Source organism: Bos javanicus, chromosome 16, assembly GCF_032452875.1.
Source record: "Bos javanicus breed banteng chromosome 16, ARS-OSU_banteng_1.0, whole genome shotgun sequence".
Taxonomy (NCBI): domain Eukaryota; kingdom Metazoa; phylum Chordata; class Mammalia; order Artiodactyla; family Bovidae; genus Bos; species Bos javanicus.
The window spans coordinates 7,172,699-7,192,421 of record NC_083883.1 but is presented as its reverse complement, the minus strand read 5'-3'; the positions used below and the strand labels follow the sequence as shown (position 1 = coordinate 7,192,421).

The following is a 19,723-nucleotide window of genomic DNA, read 5'->3' as shown; positions in this document are numbered from 1 at the left end:
ATCCATGGGATTTTTGAGGCAAGAATATTGGAGCGGTTTGCCATTTCCTCCTCTAGGAAATTTTCCCTGGCCTGAGGACTGAACCCACATTTTTTTGTCTCCTGCATTGGCAGGTGGATTCTTTACCATTGTGCCACCTGGGAAATTTCCAGCCTAGAAAAAGCTAAAACTGGATGAGAACATTAAATTTTTTACATACTGAACAGTATCTCTTAAATACTAAACTGAGATTTGTCTTGCCAAAAAAAAAAAAAAAAAGCCAAAACTAAGGGGCCTAACTGAGATTTCATTGGATCAGCACGGCTCATAAGGACAATGACTGGGTTTGAAGGAGAAACATAGGACGGGCTAAAGGCTTTTCTACTTGCACTGAATCAGGCCTATTCAATAAACCATTTATACTTGATTTTCATTATGCAACACTTCTATTTTTTATGGCACTGGTTAATGTTACCATTTAACAGTTTTTTACATAACTCAGTTTCCAGAATGGGTAACATTTGGGTCACTCTTTCCTCACTGTATTTTTTACTAGTCATTGTACATTGTTCCTTAATGTCAATGATTTTACACAGGAAAAAAGACTGATGTGACCAGAGGAGGGGGAGGTAATGGGAATCATTATCACTGGTCACACGGCAGGGTCTTTCTGCTAATGTACACTAAGACTAGCAGGCATACATACTGAGGAAACCAGAATTGAAAGAGACACGTGTACCCCAATGTTCATCGCAGCACTGTTTATAATAGCCAGGACATGGAAGCAACCTAGATGTCCATCAGCAGATGAATGGATAAGACAGCTGTTGTACACATACACAATGGAGTATTACTCAGCCATTAAAAAGAATACATTTGAATCAGTTCTAATGAGGTGGATGAAACTGGAGCCTATTATACAGAGTGAAGTAAGCCAGAAAGGAAAACACCAATACAGCATACTAACACATATATATGGAATTTAGAAAGATGGTAACGACAACCCTGTATGTGAGACAGCAAAAGAGACACAGATGTATGGAACAGTCTTTTGGACTCTGTGGGAGAGGGAGGCGGGGGATGACTTGGGAGAATGGCATTAAAACATGTATAATATCATCTAAGAAATGAATTGCCAGTCCAGGTTCGATGCAGGATACAGGAATCTTGGGGCTGGTGCACTGGGATGACCCAGAGGGATGGTATGGGGAGGGAGGTGGGAGGGGGGTTCAGGATGGGGAACATGTGTACACCCATGGCGGATGCATGTTTATGTATGGCAAAACCAATACAATATTGTAAAGTAAAAAAAAACAATAATAATAATTAAAAAAAAAAAAAAGACTAGCATTAGTTTTCTTAGCTCGGCACACTGGAAAAGTTTAGTTCCTAGTAAACTAAAAGCTTCTATAACTCTGATGTCTCTCTTCATTTCCAGATCTAACACAACATTTATTTTTTATTACTTTCCCTCAAACCACTAAGAGAGTCTGATGACTAAAATGTGATTCAGTTGGATTCATTTTTGATTTATCCTCCATATTCCAAGTCAGAGAATCTTTCTAAAATGGCAAATCTCCATCGCCAACATCCAAACTCCTCATTATATCATATGAAGCTTCACAATTTGAATTATGAGTGCTGGTTTGTTCTGTACCTACTATATTCCTAACCCATCTTGAATTCAGCTACAGATTCACCACATATAGAACTGATTTTGATACAGTTCTCTGAACGAGCTAGGCTATTTCATCTTTTATAACTTTGCTCACACTTCTTCTGCTTGGAATGCCCCAACCCCCGTACCTTCACCACTAACTACCTTGATACATGTTTTTAACATTTTACAAAACTTATTTGTTTCTATGACCATTACAGTTCAATGAGCACGATATTGAATAAAGGAAAGTTCCAAATATTTTATAATACTCTTCCCTTCTGGTATAATTGCTTTGATTTTGAACTTAAGCATTTGTATTTCATTTTCTTGGATCCATGTGGAAACACTCAAAAAATTTCATTTTGTTTTAAGTCTTCCTGATGCAATCATATAAATCATTAAACTTATGGCCACAAAGCTCAACAGAAATTTTCTGGAAGAAAGCATTTCAAGAGTACTTGGCTATATATCCATTTTAGGTAATCTCATTTATGTTACAACTTCAACTTATTATCAACAATAAACCAATGACTTCCAATGTTGTATCTCTACCCTGGATCAATATTGTATCTGAGAGTCAGTTTCAGATCTCTACTGTCTAATGTGCTGCTTCACATGAATGCCTCAAAGGCACCTTGTGGGTAATTTGTCTAAAAGTAAAATTTAAAGGACAATGAAAATATGACAATCCAAAACCTATGGGATATAGCAAAAGCAGTTCTAAGAAGGAAATTTATAGCAATGCAATCTTATCTCAAGAAACAAGAAAAATCTCAAATAAACAACCTATCCTTATACCTAAAGCAACTAGTATAAGAAGAATAAACAAAACTCAAAGTTAGTGGAAGGAAAGAAATCATAATGATAAGAGCAAAAAAAATGAAATAGAGACAAAGAAAACAACAGTAAAGATCAATGAAACTAAAAGGTGGCTCTTCAGTAAGATGAACACAATTGAAAAACCTTTAGCAGACTCATCAGGATAAAAAAGTGAGAGGATTCAAATCAATAAAATTAGAAAGGAAAAATAAGTTATAACTGATACCACAGAAACAAAAAGAATCATAAGAGATGACAACAAGCAACTATATGCCAATAAAATGGACAACCTAAAAGTAAAGTTTCTGATGTTTGTCCTAACTGACTCTCAGCAACAAAAACCAAAGATCCTGGAGAAACTTTGCATCTTCTTTTCACATGCCATTGTTGTTCAGTCACTAAGTCATGTCTGACTCTTTGCAGCCCTATGGACTGTAGCCTGCCAGGCTCCTCTGTCCTTCACTATCTCCCAAAGTTTGGTCAGATTCATGTCTATTAAGTCAGTGATGCTATCTAACCACCTCATCCTCTGCCGCCCCCTTCACACACTACCTAAGTATAATTGTTGAATAAGACTTTCTGATTCATGAATGTATCTTGGGTTGTCTGGTTCTCAATTTAACTCTATTCCCACTCTAACCTCTTAATTGGTCTCCCCACCTTCCTCTCCAATTTTCCTTTACCTAGTTAACTCACACACATCTTTCAGCTATTAATTCAAATCTGAGTGTTTTGAGACTTACCCACCTCCTCTTTATACACATTCTAGACAAGATCAGACTCCCACACTTGGTTTTTTGATTCTTCATCAACACCCTTCTCCTTCCTTTTTTTCAGCTTGTTTTTATATATTTAATCAACACTTGACTTTGAATTTCATGTGGTCCAGGTGAGAGCACCAGGCTTCCCTGGTGGCTCAGACGGTAAAGCATCTGCTTGCAATGCAAGAGACCTGAGTTCGATCCCTGGGTTGGGAGGATCCTCTGGAGGAAGAAATGGCAACACTCCAGTACTCTTGCTTGGAAAATCCCATGGATGGAGGAGTCTGGTAGGCTACAGTCCATGGGGTCGCAAAGAGTTGGACATGACTGAATGACTTCACTTCACTCATGTGACTGAATTTAATGTGGTCCAGGTGAGAGCATACATTTAGTTCACAATTTTTTGCTCTGTTTCAAGCACAGTTCTTGCCGGTCTGAAGCGCCTCATCTGCATTATGTCAAACACACTCCTGTTGTTGATTCACAGCTAGTGTGTGCGTGTGTGTGTGTGTGTGTGTGTGTATGTTGTGGCAAATAATGAACTTCCACCTGAGGACTGACTTTCACAATCTAAAATTATACAGGGAGGCAATATACTCATTGCTAAAAATAAACGTCTTTTTTCAGTTATATTCATTAGGTTTAGTTCTAAAATCTCAGGTTGTCTTCTGAACTTAAAGATATATTCACAAATTATCTCCCCTAAAAATAGCTGATGAAAAATAGAGAAATTATCCAAAAGTTGCATTGGCTGTTAGGGAGTCCCCATGAGCCTACATAATATAGGCTCAGGATAAAAGCAATGATGGCAAAAAAAGAAAACATAAATCTAGAGATGGCACTACATAGAGAAGTGTGAAATAAGATCCAAAAGGCAGGCACATGCCTTTCAAAATTAAGTTAAGTACCTGTTCCACTTAATCATATTTTCCTGAACGAGATGAAAGGCATTAGTCTTCTTCCAAAAGGTAACTTCTTAAAGAAAAAAGATAGTTTCTAAGAAATAGCTTTAACTGTACTAAGCATGTAGAACTCTCCATGTTCCTCTTCTTATTGACATAATGCAGTAAAATATAAATAAAATTTAATCTATTTTATACTTGGTATGGATGCAACTTTCCTCAACCAATAAAAATTCAAGAAAACAGATGATTTCCTAAAATGTACCAGGCTTTTATTTTTATCATAAAAGAAAGTACAAGTTTAGAACTATTATCTAGGTAACTCTAAAAAAAAAAAAGCACTTTAAAAAGTATAAGACTTATGGTAATCTACTTGCTGTTAGCCCAAATTAGGAACAAGAGACTCTTCAAAAGCACTTTCTTCTCTAATATTAAGAATACCTATATTTAAAATATTTAATCCAGAAGACTTAACTTTCTTTTAGTGAGTTTAAAATATGGAGTAACTCTATGGCAGCGTTACTTTGTATTTCTAAACATAAACCCAACAACACTTAGATTTACCATTCCTGTGGCATAATAAGCAGAATCACCAGGATCTAGGAGTCCTAGGATGAATTCTTTGTTCTTTTCCAGAAATAAGCCCATCATGAAGCTAACATTTCAGAACTGATGCTTTTTATAAGTGATTACTGTATTGGGGAAAAAAAAAAAAAAACTATAGATTTAACAAAAGCTTTCTAAGTGTGGTGAATTTTCATTATAAGAGGTTTGGATATTATGCATTTTGTGCATAATGCACAAAATCCTTTTGATTTAATAAATGTGTATGTATATATAGAGTACTGTTATATTTTTGAAAACAGTCGATAAAGACACAGACGGTATTCATGTGGCAGAGAAATAAGGATTTTCCTGTCAGGCAAGCCTCATGGATATTTTGCCAAGTTGTGACAAACATGAACAGAATGATGATTTAAGTTCAGATCTGCTGTCTGTATGACAGAGGACGGAAGGAATGAATGCCAGGCATTTTTAAATTATTATCTGCTAAATTTAACACACACTTTAAAGAGGTTTTGCTCACTTTGGTGCTACCTATTAAGTCTTTTGATTTTAAAAAACTTTGATCTCCATGATAGTTTAAACCTTTTAAGTTAAAGATTAAGTCATGCTTATTTTAGAATGTCTAAAATAGTGTGTACAAACATATATGTTGTATATGTAAATACATACATTATCTGTGTATATATATAAATATAAACAAATAAGAGGAAATTGTATGTAGATTTTATATTCAGAACTAGAAATATCAAACAGCAATATTAGAAATGGATTTCACTCCTAATGCAATATCCATTTCTTCATATCTGTCTATAATTTTTCTTAAAAGCCTAATTTGAGAGAAGGACCTCATTTGAAGTTCTGCTATATGGATTTACCTTATATATGTGCTATAAACAGTTATCACTTATTCATTCCAACAGTGTATCCAACAGCTTATTGAAAGAGTCATAAGAGTTCACAAATTTGACTGAACATATGAAAGGAAAAGGGCTTCCCTGGTGGCTCAGATGGTAAAGAATATGCCCACAATGCAGGAGACTCGGGTTTGATCCCTGGCCTGTGAAGATTCCCTTGGAGGAGGAAATGGCAACCTACTCCAGTACTCTTATCTGGAGAATTCCACGGACAGAGGAGCCTGGTCGGCTACAGTCCATGGGGTCTCAAAAGAGTTGGACATGGCTTAATGACTAAAAGACAACAATGAAAAGAAAAGAAATCCTCCCCACATCACATAAGCCCTTGTTATCCTTCGTGTTGTAACACACAAGACTCAACCACCATGACCTAGACATTAATGTCTATGAAGGTCAGAATGAAAATATTATACATCATCTAGCCCTATCTACTAGGTCTTATAATCTTTGCTCTCATTTTATAAATTGCAGGAATTAATTGATTACAAAGGTCAGCACCATAAAATCACAAGGGGAAACTATAATTCCATCTTGAGTCTGTGCTTGTTAAATGACTGCTAGCATTTAAAGCCTCAAAGTTAATTTTATATAAAGTTTTAATTAGAATTTGGAGCAAATACACTCACGAACGCAAATTAATATTTTGACCGGTTTATGTATTTGTAGATACTCTTGTTACAGTGGAAAATATTTCATTAAATTAGAGAAAAACACCCACATCCTTATTTTTCAGTACATCACTTTCTGTATATTACATTCAACATTTGTCACATGCATACAAAGGACCTTAGAAGATAACACCTTGGATATTAATTTACTCGATTGTTTTCTTTCTCCTAAGTTTCCAAAATCCAAATTTGTCGATCAGTACATATTTATGGGCTTCCCTGGTGATTCAGCAGTAAAAAATCTGCCTGCCAATGCAGGAGAAGTCGGTTTGATTCCTGGATCAGGAAGATCCCCTAGAGAAGGAAATGGCAACTCACTCCAGTATTTCTCCCGGGGAAATCCCATAGACAGAGGAGCCTAATGGATACAGTCCATGGGATTGCAGAAGAGTCTGACACAACTTAGCAACTTAACAACATATTTATGAAGTAGCTATTTTGACGAGGAGCTGCTGCTGCTGCTGCTGCTAAGTCACTTCAGTCGTGTCCGACTCTGTGCGACCCCATATACGGTAGCCCACCAGGCTCCCCTGTCCCTGGGATTCTCCAGGCAAGAATACTGGAATGGGTTGCCATTGCCTTCTCCAATGCATGAAAGTGAAAAGTGAAAGTGAAGTTGCTCAGTCATGTCCGACTCTTAGTGACCCCATGGACTTCAGCCTACCAGGCTCCTCCGTCCATGGATTTTTCAGGCAAGAGTGCTGGAGTGGGTTGCCATGGCCTTCTCCGTTGACGAGGAGATTCACTAATAAATCATTTAAAGAGCCCTCCTCAACATCTCCTTCTAAACTGTCTGTCACTAAGCTAGTACTTTCTAGGTAAGTTAGGGTTGAGTGGCTACATATATGCAAAATTTTCCAGCTTATCTCCTCCAACTTCAAAATATTCTTTCAGGCACCATTTTCCATCTTCAGTGTTCTCAGAAAAGAACAGAATGTATCCAAAGCAAACTAGTACTCCTCAACTTCCTAATCTAGCTTATTCTTACTTTTTATAAATCTTGCTTTATCCATCATTTTTCCTGTACCTTCTACCAGCTCATTTTAAATCATGCAGATTTTTACCATCACAAGGAAATCTTCCACCTCATTCTACTACTTTTAGTGAGCTTCTATACTGATCAATCAACAATCTTCATCTGAAAATTTTACTCTCAGTTGTACTCCTTTGAAACTGGTCTCTTAAGGGTGAATAACAAATGATCTCCTAAACTGTAAACCCAATTGCTTTTCTCAAGCTTCTTACTAAACCTGCCATCATTCATATCTTTCATCTAATATTTTCTCTTAGTCATTCTTAATATTTTATTTTCTTCATAATCAGTAAATAAATCCATCTGTGTTTATTTGGAAACCATGCACCCTTTTCTTTCTACATTTTCTAATTCATCCATTTTACCTGATTAGACACTGGTATTATGTTCTTTAGGTGGCACATATAAGAATTTTATAAAGGAAGCCAGGGGAAAAAGGTGAGTTTGAAAAGATTTCTTGCTCCAAATTAAAGATTAAAAAGTAGTCAACAGAATGTTACCTTTAAGACTTTATGTTGTGAAATGAGAAAGAAATTTATATGCTAGATAAGAATCCCCTCAAAACAGAAACTTGAGTGTGCTTGTTTATATGGTACATGCAATAACTGTGAACTGGAAATCAGCAATAATTATGACAACCATTCTGAAGACTTTCCACCCTTCTCACTTATTCCTCTGTCTGTCCTCATTGCTCTGTTCTTTCAAGACCCACAACATAAGCATTTCCATTAACATGGGTCATCTCTTCTCCATTGGTTACTATCCCATCCTTAATGGACTTGCATGCTTTCTTCAACATTTCACTGGAAATGACTGCCAAAGCTTAATAAATCTCTTCTGCAAGTCCCAGATCTTCCTTTTCAGTTCTCTGCATATTACACCTATTTGTCCAAAAATACCTCAAATTCATCATTCCCAAAACAATTTCCATTATTCCATCTATCTTGACCCCAATCTGATTTTTTTCCTCGATGTAATTTTTCTTGGTTTTACTGCCTTGTACTGTCATTTGGATTTAGGAAATCTTAAAATGATATTTCACATTTTGTTCTCTTCTTCTATCTCAACCAATCTGTTGATGATGTCTTCACTTTCTACTTTCATGACTTTTCCTGCATTGAAGTAATTTATCCCTCTCACCTGGCCAAAACCTCACTCCCGCTTTTCCTTTTCTACTTCAATTGTGTCTTAGCAGAGCATATGGACTTCAGTGGAATGTCTCTTTGACTTCTGCTTGCGCAGATGTTCCAAACTAATACTCCTAAAACTTAGTTACAATTACAGAACTCTCCTGTTCAACATCCTGCACCAACTTCCCATTCTAGGTTTCTCTACAGGGCCCTCACAATACTGTAGCAAACTTATCCCAACATTTTCCCAAACACACCATATGCTGCCCAAACCTAAATATTTATTCATTCTTCCAATTTTATACGCACATTTCGTATTTTATTCCTTTGCTAATTCTACAAATCCCTGTTGTTCTGCCTTTTTTTTTTTTTAAGTGAAATTATGATCTTACTTTAGTGAAATCACTGGTTCAAGAACCCTGCTTAATAGGTCTTTTCATCCCATGATATAACCTCTCTCTCTGGTTCCTCTGCCTTTTCTAAATCTAGCCTTAATATATGGAAGTTCATGGTTCATGTACTGTTGAAGCATGGCTTGGAGAATTTTGAGCATTACTTTGCTAGTGTACCAGATGAGTGCAATTCTGCAGTAGTTTGAACATTTTTTTGGCATTGCCTTTCTTTGAAATTGGAATGAAAACTGACCTTTTCCAGTCCGGTTGCTACTACTGTTTTCCAAATTTGCTGGCATATTGAGAACAGCACTTTCACAGCATCATCTTTTAGAATTTGAAACAGCTCAACTGGAATTCCATCACCTCCACTAGGTTTGTCCATAATGATGCTTTCTAAGGCCCAGTTGACTTCATATTCCAATATGTCTGGCTCTAGGTAAGTGATCACACCATCGTGATTATCTAGGTCGTGAAGATCTTTTTTGTTCAATTCTTCTGTGTATTCTTGCCACTTCTTCTTAATGTTTTCTGCTTCTGTTATGTCCATACCATTTCTGTCCTTTATATGAGCCCATTTTTGCATGAACATTCCCTTGGTATCTCCAACTTTCTTGAAGAGATCTCTAGTCTTTCCCATTCTAATATTTTCATCTATTTCTTTGCATTGATCAAAGGCAGAGGAGCCAGAGATCAAATTGCCAACATCCATTATATCATCGAAAAAGCAAGAGAGTTCCAGAAAAACATCCTCTTCTGCTTTACTGACGCCAAAGCCTTTGACTGTGTGGATCACAAGAAGCTGTGAAAAATCCTTAAAGAGATGGGAATCCCAGACTACCTGACCTGTCTCCTGAGAAATCTGTATGCAGGTCAGGAAGAAACACTTAGAACTGGACATGAACAAAAGACTGGTTCCAAATCAGGAAAGGAGTACATCAAGGCTGTATATTTCCACTCTGCTTATTTAATTTATATGCAGTGTACATCATGCAAAATGCCAGGCTGGATGAAGCATAAGCTGGAATCAAGATTGCTGGGAGAAATATCAATAACCTTAGATATGCAGATGACACCACCTTTATGGCAGAATAACCTCAGATATGCAGATGACACCACCCTTATGGCAGAAAGTGAGGAGGAACTAAAAAGCCTCTTGATGAAAGTGCAAGAGGAGAGTGAAAAAGTTGGCTTAAAGCTCAACATTCAGAAAATTAAGATCATGGCATCTGGTCCCATCACTTCATGGGAAATAGACGGGGAAACAGTGGAAACAGTGTCAGACTTTATTTTTGGGGGGCTCCAAAATCACTGCAGATGGTGACTGCAGCCATGAAATTAAAGACGCTTACTCCTTGGAAGGTAGATTATGGCCAACCTAGATAGCATATTGAAAAGCAGAGACATTACTTTGCCAACAAAGGTCCGTCTAGTCAAGGTTATGGTTTTACGAGTGGTCATGTATGGATGTGAGTTGGACTGTGAAGAAAGCTGAGCACCGAAGAATTGATGCTTTTGAACTGTGGTGTTGGAGATGACTCTTGAGAGTCCATGGACTGCAAGGAGATCCAACCAGTCCATTCTGAAGGAGATCAGCCCTGGGATTTCTTTGGAAGGAATGATGCTAAAGCTGAAACTCCAGTACTTTGGCCACGTCATGCAAAGAGCTGACTCACTGGAAAAGACTCTGATACTGGGAGGGATTGAGGGCAGGAGGAGAAGGGGATGACAGAGGATGAGATGGCTGGATGGCATCACGGACTCGATGGACGTGAGTTTGAGCGAACTCCAGGAGTTGGTGATGGACAGGGAGGCCTGGCGTGTTGCAGTTCATGGGGTCGCAAAGAGTCGGACACAACTAAGTGACTGAACTGAACTGAACTGAAGAGGAACTAAAAAGCCTCTTGATGAAAGTTAAAGAGGAGAGTGAAAAAATTGGCTTAAAACTCAACATTCAGAAAATGAAGATCATGGCATCTGGTCCCATCACTTCATGGCAAATAGATGGGGAAACAATGAAAACAGTGACTTTATTTTCTTGGACAGAAAAATCATTGCAGATGGTGACTGCAGCCATGAAATTAAAAGACGTTTGCTCCTTGAAAGAAAAGCTATGGCCAACCTAGACAGCATATTCAAAATCAGAGACATTACTTTGCCAGCAAAAGTCCATCTAGTCAAAGCTATAATCTGTCCAGTAGTTATGTATGGATGTGAGAGTTGGACTATAAAGAAAGCTGAGTGCCGAAGAATGGATGCTTTGGAACTGTGGTGTTAGAGAAGACTCTTGAGACTCTCTTGGACTGCAAGGAGATAAAACCAGTCCATCCTAAAGGAAATCAGTCCTAAATATTCACTGGAAGGACTGATGGTGAAGCTGAAACTCCAATACTTTGGCCATCTGATGCAAAGAGCTAATTCATTTGAAAAGACCCTGATGCTAAGAAAGATTGAAGGCAGGACAAGAAGGGGATGACAAAGGATGAGATGGCTGGTTTTCATCGCTGACTCAATGGACATGAGTTTGAGTAACCTCTGGGAGCTCGTGATGGACAGGAAAGCCTGGTTTGCTGCAATCCATGTGTTCGTAAAGAGTCAGACATGACTGAGTGACTGAACTGAACTGATGAACCCCCCACTGAGATTTATTTGCATCTCATGGGATGTACTTATTATTCCACCTTGTATTATTATTGCCTGTATAATCTTCTCCTGCCTACCCTCATTTCTGGATTGTAAACTCATTGAGAAAAAAAGAAAAAAACAAACAAAAAACAATGCACATTGTGGTGCTCTTCATTAAACAAGAGCTCAATAAACATTTGTTAAATTGGGTTAGCCAAGCAAAGTTTTGCCAAAAATTAAGGGAATTCATTTTAATAATTCCTAACAGACACACTTTTCTCCCTTAGTGTTTTCTGTACAGATCAGGAGAAGAGGTTGAGAACAATAAAAAGCCAAACAATTTCATTCACTTGCCTTATATAAGCATGCATACACTGGGTAAATTAGACCAGAGGAATTAGTGAAGTGTGTTTAAGCCACCAAGGAAAACCTTACTATATTACCACAGCTTTTTATTACATACTGGAGAGGCCCAAAATAATTAAAGGGGTTTAAGAAGATCTTGCTTTAGCCCTGGAGTGTGAATTATAAATAGACGAATACTAGGTAAATGCTAGTAGTGTGTTCCACTGGCAGAAAATTTCTAATTAAAACAACTTACCTTATAACTGAGATAACCAAGCAGTATTGTTTCAAAGAGACTTATCAGTGCCACTAAAACCTAAAATATAAATTATGCCTTAATGAGAAGATGCAAAAAAGATATATATTCTGAATATACTATCAATTTATAAATATATGCCTATGTATGTGTGTGCACATATGAGTATGTATATATATCATATATGATATAGGGATTGAAACCGTATACAAGGCCTCGTGTCCTTGTCTTTTGGAGTAAAATGGTGACTCAAGAGTTAATGATTGGGAAATATGAAGATACAGAAACAAGGAAAATCTGTTGGGCTAAAGAACTGATAACAATTTAGACTATAATTCTGGTACATAACAGTATCACTGAAATCCCACAGAAAGATACAGATAAAAGCCTGTTTTTACAGGAAGCAGACTCCCTGTCCAGATGAAAACTGCTGACCATAAGAACATACACCCTAGACTAGTTGAAAGCAGAAGGTTGATCATGCTCAAAACTTCACCTTGATGCCAACCAATCCAAGAAATGTCCATGAGCTGATTACACCCTGCTTTTTGAACACTATAAAACTCCTCATATCCCCTCCAAGAGGGGTCACACAGTCTTCAAGGCATTAGCCCACTGTGGCCCCCTTTGCCTGGCAAAGCAATTAAAGCTACTCTTTTCTACTTCACCCAAAATTCTGTCTCCGTGTTTCTATTTGACTCTGGTGAACAGAGACCGAGTTTCAGCAACAGAGGTGCTGTTTGACACTCTTAACTTCTATATACAAGTGGTAGGGAGCAGGCTGTCCTGGGCACTGCAGTTTAGTTTTTATAATGTCTAATACTCCTCAGTAAGTCTTTTAAAATTTATTACCACAAATGTTAAGTGTGGGATTAGAATAGTCAGATGACTGGAATTTGAATGATATGTATCCTTGATACACACAATCACATGACTGCTCCACCATAAAACCAGCCACACAGCCTCCCTCTCAGTTCACCTGCCAAAAATGGCAGTTCCCTACAGAAAAATCAAAGAATACAAGCTTGGAGTTAGAGGGTATTTGCATCCTATCATCCACCTCAAACAAAGGTAAACAGTAACACCCTTGAACATTAAAGCAAATGGTCCAAGATACTTTCAGATTCCGTCTGAACAGACTTCATAACCAATCCCTGTTCTGCAGTGGACATGGGCATCCTGCACTGCCCTAGACAAGTCCCCGCCTTTCTCTCTCATCTCTACTCCGCATACAATTTCCTCAGCTCAACTCCCAAAGAACAGTGGCTCCAACAGAAAGGACATCCAAATTGTCTTGTGTTAAAGACTCTAAGCACTTTGGGAGAGAGGAATACTAAGCAAGTATCAACATGAAGTATTTAAGGTAACAAATATATTTGTTCATAGATTTGTGAGGGTTAAGTCAACCTGTCAGAAAAGCAGATGCCCTAGAGTTTTAGATTCTGACTCCTGTTTTAATGAAAATTTTGATATAGGTGCATATTAAAACATAAGGATAATTTAAAAACATATGAATGCATGACAATATAAGTAAAATAAGTCCGGAAGTGCATACAGTAGCCAGACATTATTAAAATAGAAAAGTTGAACTTTTTAGAGTTTCCCCACAAATTTTCTAACTCATGTGTGCCATTCTAAAGGTACACATTGTTAGGTGACCTTGAAACCATTTTCAGGATGAATTACTCAAAATCCTATTGAAAAATGAGCGTTCATATTTAAAGATATCACTCTTAAGTAAGAAACAATTTGAATGATCAAAATATATTTCAAGGCCATATATAATTATTCAGAAAAATACTAACTTACTTTATATGTATGCACCTCACTGATGGATAATATAGGAATCTAACTCAGAAATTAAAAACTGCATTTTTACTGAAACTAAAATATTTGAAAAGAGTTATTTGTAAGTTAATGACACTGCTATAAGATTCACTAAAAAAAAAAAAAAACATAAAACACAACTTATAAAATAGGAAATATGCAAACACAGTAAAAACTTGATTTCATAGTAATAAACACAATGCATACATAATCAAAATATTTCATAGTTGCATATAAAATGTACAGATCTCAGAATCACCCTGATGTTAAATGACAAACCAAATATTTTATTTTAAAGTATTTTAATGTTTGCTTATAAACAATGAATCTTAGAATCTTTCCATTCCTTCCAGATTCAACTATCTTCCAATCTCTAATGCTTTTAATCTTAGAGACTCTACTCTTTGAATAATTTTTGCTTTTGAAAATTAACAAAACTAAAAAGCATCTGAAGGAAAGAGACAGGAGTAGAGGAAATGTGAAGTTGTAAAAAGTTTGCTAGGCATGAAAATCAACAGAAAAAAGAACAAAGAACAACACACAGGACTCCAGGAAACACACCAAATATGTAATTCAGAAGCACTGTTCCCTTCACATTTCCTTACTCCTTCTTCAGGACCCTTTTAATGCCAGAGCATACTTTTTGTTTATTTGCAAAATTATCTACTAAGGGACCAAGCTCTTCCCATTGGTAATAAGAGCTATTGGTTCATTTGTTTATTCATTTAACAATTATTCATCAAGATTCTGCCATGCCCCTGATATTGAGAACATAAGGTAAAAAGGCAAACGTGGTTAAGGACTTTTGACTAATTTTTCAAACATGGATGTAACCTAAGAATTTAGGAACACATAAATTAGTTTGGAGAACTTGTTGTGATTTCAAACATTGTTTTACTCAAGCTTTCTGAAGTCTAATCCTGACCATGAGGAAATTCTCAACAGGTAGAATGCAAGGCTCAGGTTAACATAAAGAAATAAAAACTTCAAGATGTGCATTAAGGTTAATTAAACAATAAGCAATTTTAATTGTTTATTTTTAATATCAATAATTTTCTCCCCAATAGTACTGCCTGTAAAATATGAGTACATCTAGACATATAGGAATAAAACAAAATTGTACATAACCTGTAAGCCCCATAAAGGTAGACTTCTGTTCACCCAAAAGATATGAGACCTATAAAAAGAATGATAAGACATTAGATTTTTCCAAGTGAAAAAAACATTCATTTTCAAATTTTGATAAAAGTTGAAAATATTTAAATGTTGTTAACATAAAGAGACAATAAAATAGAGACAATATATTAACATCAAAATTAAAATTAGGGAAAAAACCTTTATACTGGTTTAATTTTCTTTTTGGTAATATTCATTTCTATTTCAGGGAAAAAACTCTTCTTTATTTTGTTTTCGGTCTCATACTAATCAAAAGAAAAGACCATGGACTCTTATTTAAAGAATGAAAATGCCAGGGGAGAAAAACTCCAAACCATTTGCTAATCAATACTCCAGTGAAAAGTCACTTAAACACCTTCAATAAACTCTAGCATTTTATTATTTTTAAACAGCATTTTGTCAGTACAAATTCAACAGTAGAAATAATCAGAATAAAGTCAGTAACTCAGGTTGAAGGGGTGGCTCAGACAGTAAAGAATTCACTTGCCAAGCAGGAGACCCAGGTTTGATCCCTGGATCAGGAAGATCCCTGGAGAAGGGAATGGCAGCCCACTCCAGTATTTATGTTTGGGAAATCCCAGGGACAGAGTAGACTGGGGGGCTGCAGTCCATGGGTCACAAAGAGTTGGACATGACTGGAGCGACTAACACTTTCAGATTGTAAAGCACATTAATATTTGGGCTTTCCTGGTGGCTCAGATGGTAAAGCGTCTGCCCACGATGCGGGAGAACCAGAGTTTGATCCCTGGGTTGGGAAGATACCCTGGAGAAGCAAATGGCAACCCACTCCAGTATTCTTGCCTGGAAAATCCCATGGACAAAGGACCCTAGTAGGCTGCAGTTCATAGATTCGCGAAGAGTTGGACATGACTGAGCGACTTCACTCAGTCTAACTAATACTAACACTTTCAGATTGTAAAGCACATTAATATTTAGATTCGTATTAATATTTAATAAAATATTTAATATACCACCCCCCAAAAAAACTGTGACTGAGGTTAGCATAAAACATTATGCAGAATAAGGAGTAATTATCTTTAAATGTGTCTTAAAAGTGCTATTATCTTTGATGCTAAAAATCATTTATAGTCTGCAAAGAACATCATATATTCTAATGTACGACTAGTTACAATTTTTCACTGTTTATACTTCATCCCTATCTACATCATTTGGTGCACAGCTGATTCAAATACTAGTCATTCCCAGCAACATACTCTACTCAGGAAAAGATGAAAATAGCTATATTACATTGCCCAAAAAATGCAAACAAAAAAACTACAAACAGAACTAAGCCCACTCACTACAGTGATAAAGTATTCGAGGAATCCCAAAACAGAGTGTGTATTTTTAAATCTTTGAATCATTTTATTTTGGGTAATATGTTAAACAAACACAAAGAGCAATAAACTCTTTAAAATTCCTTGTTTAAAAAAGAACTGTAAAATTTAGAAGACTATTCAAAGAAAATACCTAGTATATTCACTTGCTCCTTGGAAGTAAAGCTATGAAACCTAAATAGCGAATTAAAAAGCAGAGACATCACTTTTCGGACAAAGGTTCATATAGACAAACCTATGGTTTTTCCAGTAGTCATCCAGTATGGACGTGAAAGTTAGACCATAAAAAAGGCTAAAGTGCTGAAGAATTGATGCTTTCAAACTGTGGTGCTGGAGAAGACTCTTGAGAGTCCCTTGGACTGCAAGATCAAACCAGTCAATCCTAAAGGAAATCAACCCTCAATATTCATTGGAAGGACTGATACTGAAGCTTCAATACTTTGACCACCTGATAAAAAGAGCTGACTCATTGGAAAAGACCCTGATGCTGGAAGAGACTGAGGGCAGGAGAAGAAAGGGACGACAGAGGATGAGATGATTGGATGGCATCATTGACTCAATGGACATGAATTTGAGCAAACTCTGGAAGAAAATTAAGCATAGGAAAGCCTGGTGTGCTGTAGTCCACAGGGTTGCAAAGAGTCAGACATGGCTTGGCAACTGAATTATAACAACAAAACAATCTAGTGTATTATTCTTTGTGATTCTAGAATATAACATTATCTGGATTACTGACTTGCTCCAAACCAAACCTGCACCATTTCCCAGCAAAATAGGTCTTCTCGGCCTTTCACATCTCAGTAAGTGGCACCAAATTTCATTGTGTTTGGTTAGCCAAAGACTTGGGCATCATCTTAGGTGCTTTCCTGCCATCTATCTATAAATACTGAATACATGAGTCACCAAACCCTTCCAATTCTTTCCACCAAATATCTGTAAAATGTATCTACTTCTCTTCATATCTATGGCCAGAACCACCTTACTATAAATGATCATTTTCTTACAATTGTGCTCTTGTAAAAGCCAAAACCTGGACCCTACACTTCCTTTTGTTTTCTATATTTTTTCTCCAAATTTCAACTACACAGATTCCTTCTAATGCATGTCATGTCACATCACCCCACTGAACCCTGACACTTTACTTGTGTTAAGATAAAGACCAAAACTTGGACCCTGGCACTCTTAGACTTAGTCAACTAAGTCTAAGCAGTGACACACTGCTTCCTATTGCAGCCCTTTTAACATGTTCTTCCCTCATCAGAGATCTCTCAGCTCAACTTTCTCTCAGGGAAATCTTTCTGGAAACTTCCCCTTGATCAGTGCAGCCAAGGAATCTCTTAGGCCATGTCATTCACTATACCTCTGCCTCCACTCATCTCAGGAGTAACCTTAAATTTGTTTGTTAATGTACCTCTTTAATACTTGTATCTTCACTGAACTGCAAGTTCCATACGATGGAGTATATCTCTTTTACTCACCATTATGGTACTAATGTCTTCCCAAGTACAGTAGTCTAGGCATTCAATACAGACAAATGGATGGAGCCAGGAAAGGCAAAATGTGGATGATGAACTCAGCACCACTCTCCTTTCCAGAACACACCTTATTATGTTCTCAGTAACACTTGAAAAATGAAGTCAAAACAAAGTATGCAGGAACAAAGAGGAACGTATAATATATAGGTTGGTTTTTTCGTACATAGAAATGATATGTTATAAAATACAAAAGAAGGAGATAGAAAACTCATAAAATAAATTCAAAAGCAAAAAATAAATTATAAAATCATAAAATAAATTGCTAATCATAAGTTTGAGAGCATTTTCAAAAGGAAATTGGTAGTGAATACAGATTTACTAAAAGCTAATTATCTAATTAATGACATTTTCTGTGATCTGACATGTTGTTTTAATAGGTCTTGAAATATCAGAGTACTTAAATTTAAATAAGCCTGTGAAGAAAAAATTTTAAGTACAAGACTGTATCATGTGGAATAAGTTTCATAGTCCTTAAAAAAACATTTCTACAAAACTCGAATATGTAAATTTCAATGTGAAGTGACATCGCCATTGGAAAGTTGTCTTTTACATCCCCTTACCAGGCATTAAATTAAATTAAATACACAGGAGGAAAATGTACACATTCTAGCAAAAAGGTAGTGCCCAAACTCTCTTCATAAAATACATTTATCATGAAAAAAGAGTGTGGGATCTGATCTCCATGTTCCTTGAAAACTACCAAAACGAATGAGAGGTGAAACTGAAACTAGCAGCTAGCCTCTAATTCCAAATGAGCTGCAATCCCATTGACAAAAAGGTGCTCAGAGGATAGACTTGCACAGAAATATCGATTGCAGTATTACATATGGCAGAATAGTAACTGGAATCTACCTAACCAACAAGAGATTTAAATTAACTTGCTCATCATCAACAACAGCAAAAAGGCCATCAACAAGAAAAAAAAAAAGTCATTGGTAAAAATGATGTATATTTTGTATCAGTATGACTGTGGTACCTGTATGTGTGTATCGATGCAATTTACAGAAGATTGGCAGTCAAAATACTAAAAATACTTTTTTGTAGGTATTGAGATTTTAGGTAATGTTTACTTCCTTTCCCTCACCCTAAGTATTTCTATTGCAATAATCATGAACCATTTGTACAATCGTAAGAATAAAACAGATTTCATTTTTTAAACTATAAGAACAGAACAACAAGAATGAACATAAAAACAACCTTTGGGACTTCCCTGGTAGTCCAGTTGCTAAGACTCTGTGCTCCCAATGCAGGGGAGCTTCGGTTCAATCCTTGGTTGGGGAACTAGTTCCACACATGCCACAGTTAAGACCCAGTGCAGCCAAATAAACAAATACATATTTTTAAAAGTAAATAAAAATAAAATTTATATTATTTAGCTAGTTTAATTTGTTAATTTATTATTATATAAATAATATTATTTATGTGTAATACATTATGGGCTTCCCAGGTGACTCAGTGGTAAAGTATCCACCTGCCAATGTAGAAAACGTGGGTTCAATCTCTTGGTCAGGAAGATCGCCTGGAGAAGAAAATGGCAACCCACTCCAGTATTCTTGCCTGGGAAATCCCATACACGGAAGAGCCTGGTGGGTTACAGCAGGTTGCAAAGAGTCAAACATGACTTAGTAACTAAACTACCATCACCATATAATATATAAATAAAAATAATAAAAATATAACATTTATTATTTATATGGCTTAACTAGGCCTATAGATAAAAATCACATTGAAGAATGATTATGAAAACTGGAAGAACTATATCAAACAATGGAAATAATAGTAATTAGATATGAAAAG

The 19,723-nt window shown here is 36.4% G+C and overlaps 1 protein-coding gene across 2 annotated transcripts in view; it reads right to left on the bottom strand.

The window, feature by feature from the left end:
- Positions 1-19,723, bottom strand: part of KCNT2 (potassium sodium-activated channel subfamily T member 2) — a 435,264-nt gene that overhangs the window by 260,848 nt on the left and 154,693 nt on the right. For both annotated transcript variants that reach the window (XM_061382138.1, XM_061382137.1), the window contains exons 4-5: positions 15,007-15,055; positions 12,052-12,111 (exon numbers count right to left, since the gene is read on the bottom strand). In XM_061382138.1, the coding sequence (XP_061238122.1) occupies positions 12,052-12,111; positions 15,007-15,055 (109 nt within the window). The remainder of the gene's footprint in view (positions 1-12,051; positions 12,112-15,006; positions 15,056-19,723) is intronic.